Source organism: Haliotis rufescens, unplaced genomic scaffold, assembly GCF_023055435.1.
Source record: "Haliotis rufescens isolate VD_foot unplaced genomic scaffold, xgHalRufe1.0.p SCAF_3, whole genome shotgun sequence".
Taxonomy (NCBI): domain Eukaryota; kingdom Metazoa; phylum Mollusca; class Gastropoda; order Lepetellida; family Haliotidae; genus Haliotis; species Haliotis rufescens.
In genome coordinates, this window is record NW_025964001.1 from 12,485,364 (window position 1) to 12,488,744 (window position 3,381).

At 37.8% G+C, this 3,381-nt stretch overlaps 1 protein-coding gene across 1 annotated transcript; it reads left to right on the forward strand.

Moving 5' to 3' along the window:
* The first annotated feature begins 514 nt into the window (after nt 1–514).
* LOC124134901 (toll-like receptor 13) lies at nt 515–2,485 on the forward strand. The gene has a single exon (XM_046499996.2). The coding sequence runs from the start codon at nt 515–517 to the stop codon at nt 2,483–2,485; it is 1,971 nt and encodes a 656-aa protein (XP_046355952.2).
* Nucleotides 2,486–3,381: the final 896 nt, after the last annotated feature.

Genomic DNA, 3,381 nt, shown 5'->3' on the forward strand with positions numbered 1-3,381 from the left:
TTTCCACAGCTGACGCGGCGCCGTGCATATTATTACTTATAACAGTAAATCTGCCCTGACACAGTCACCAAAAGCAGTTGATGCAGTTGATAGCAGTTTATAGAACTTAGCATTGATAGTGATGCATAAACACATGCTTATGATGTAGTTGGAACCGGACTCTTGTTTTCTTTTATGTATTAGTATTGAAATGGTTCTGTCGCTTTTGCGTGAAGGGTGGTTGCTACCGGTAGAGCAGGACATGCTTACTGTCTTTGCGAACACCTGGTGTCATCACTGATTTTCAGTGATCCATTCATGTACATCACAATTTTGTCTCTTAGGCCCAATGGAATCTGTTTCGGCAGATAGTCGAGGCTGCATATTCTTGGGGGGTGACGTTATATATTTATTTACAAATAACATTCGTCGTCTTATCTCAACTTGTTTTATACACTTTATAAAATAGTTTAATATTTTCTAATTTCTTTTATTTCTTCAGAGAAACAGCTGATTCGAGAAATATTTGGATTTGATGAATATGACGCTCATGTCCACTCTGATATTAGTGCTCACACAGTGTGTGATGAATAAGGAAGCAATATGTGGGATAACCAAGAACCTGAACCGTGTACAATGTGGAGATGAGTGGTCTTCCTGTTATAAACGCATGTGTGTCTGTGCCTCGAAATGTGTCAGATGTATAGATAATGGAAGAAATCTTACAACGATTCCTGACCTAAACTCCACAACTGAACTGCTCAACTTTTCATCCAACTATTTAGGAAGCATATCAAGAATGACGTTTCAACATATGACGCATATACGAGTTCTAGCTCTCATCAACAACAGTATTACCAACATCTCCAATGATGCATTTCAAAGTCTTACAATGCTTGAACATCTTGATCTTGATTATAATGATTTTAAAATATTGGATTTTAATGAACTACGCGATCTTAAGATCCTCCGGAGATTATCAGCTTCAAACAATGATATTTATATAATACGAGACATAGTACCTACGCAACTTACTCACCTTTCTCTCCAGTGGAACCGCTTGTCGATGCTTCCCCGGTTTTGTTCTGGCAGTAACCACTCAAATCTGGTGGATATAGATTTAGGAGGAAATAATATAGGGCAACTGTCGAGGGGAAGCTTAAGGTGTCTCATCAACTTGAAGTACTTCAGTTTAGATGGAAATAGATTAATCACGATTGCCTCAGGTACATTTTCGTCACTACCTCAAATTGAAACAATAAATCTCAGTGACGTTTTCAAAGATAAGAGATCTGCAGAGTCAGTAGGATTAGAGGCATATGCACTTAATAATAGTGCTATAAAAAAACTTTATCTCGCAAGTATCGCTCAGTATGGGTATTTTAATGTCATTGTTAATTCAAATGCATTTAAACGGTGCACAGGACTTACAACCCTCAACTTATCATACAATGCTATGTTGTACTTTAACGACACATTTTTAAATGCACTTCTTGGTGATTTACAAGCCTTACAGTGTATAAAAATATCAAGGTGTCAATTATCATTCTTCCCAGAGGTCATATCAACGTTACTAGAACTACGAACAATCGATCTACATGGAAACAGAATAATGCGGTTAAAACAGGGATTATTTAACAACTTGAAGAAACTCAGGTACATAAGTTTATCAGAGAACGCTATCGAAGTTATACATGAAGCAATTTTCCCAATAAATCTGAGAAACCAACTAAAACATATCAACCTAGCATATAACAATTATGTCTGCACTTGTGCGAATCTCTGGTTTATAACATGGGCAAAGGCAGAAAAACATAAATTTGACAAATTTCCTGATTCATATGTATGCGGATATCCTATTGAACTCCAATCCACACGTCTCATTGATGCTGATATCTCTAAACAGACATGCCAAATCTCGCCTTACATGTTTCCTGTTATTTTCGGTCTGTCCACAGCAGCAATTGTGTTGTTGGTGATCATCTCCCTCACATACCGATGGCGTTGGCACATCCGTTATTGTGCTTACTTGCTGAGATTTAAACAGAGACAGCGAATAGAAGAAAGAGAGGAAAGATTCATCTATGATGCATTTGTTCTGTATTGTGAAGATGATTCTGGGTGGATACGGAATGACCTGCTGCCGAAAATTGAAAATGATGACAATTTAAAGTTATGCATTCATGAGAGAGATTTCACTCCTGGGCGTTACATAGTTGACAACATTGTAGACAGTTTGAATAACAGCAGAAACGTAGTCCTGGTGCTGTCGGACAGTTTCAATCAGAGTCTGTGGTGTCAGTTTGAGCTGACTCTGATTCAGAAACGTTCTCTGGAGCAGGATGAGGGGTACCTCGTGGTGGTGCTACTGGAAGAGATACACGCCCGGAACATGACGTCATCACTGTATGCACTGCTGCAGACGACAACCTACATCACGTGGCCTGTCGAGGAGGAAGACAGACAGTTATTCTGGATGCGGCTCCGGGATAGTTTGCAACAATGAACCTGTTTTTCACTGACATTAAACAGGATTTTAAGCCGAATCATATTAAACGTTATACGGTTTGCAAAGTTACAACAATGAAGGGCGAAATGAAAAAAATATGAAATATGTGCATGATTTCTGGACGGCTGGTTGGAAGTAGAAAATTACATTGTTAATATTTTCGAACTGCATGTGATTTTCACCATGACTCTATCTCAACTCACCTCTGTCATCAGTTATTAAGGTTTGCCGCTACCGTTCTCACACAGTATATTTGAATTGATCATAACGTGTTCTGTATAAACTCATGATAGGCACAAGTTACGTACCATGACATCTCATATTGAATTTAAATATTTGCTGCACAATATCGGAAATGACCTCTTTTAACACATCAGAGCAAACATTTCAAAAACGTGTACATAGAAATATATCAACATATTTCCTGACGTTATTCATGTTTTGTTAAATAACAACTATCCGCTTATGATTACATTTGTTTCCACCTTGTGTACATGAAAGCTGACAAAAAGTGACAAAATATGTCCCTAAAACGAATTTCGACTCATTTCTTTAAAAATGTTCATATTTGTATAAACGTTTCAAGACGCGAATTTGATAAAAAAAAGATTAACAGTCTTCCCTTGTGAAACTCAACTGTCCTTCTTCCTCACTTGACAACAGTAACTATTCAGTAATAAATCATTACGCTTGATTACATTAGTTTCAACACAGGTAAAGGTCCAAAGGTTGTGTGTCATTTGGGTTCCGCGTACTGCATTTATATACTTTATACAACATCAATGCACGGACGAATGGGCTGTGCGTTCCTGCGCTTTCAGTGACAAGTGGAGAGATTCATTCATTTACATGAAATGTTCACATTAAGTACGTGTGTGGATTTAGTTGGACTC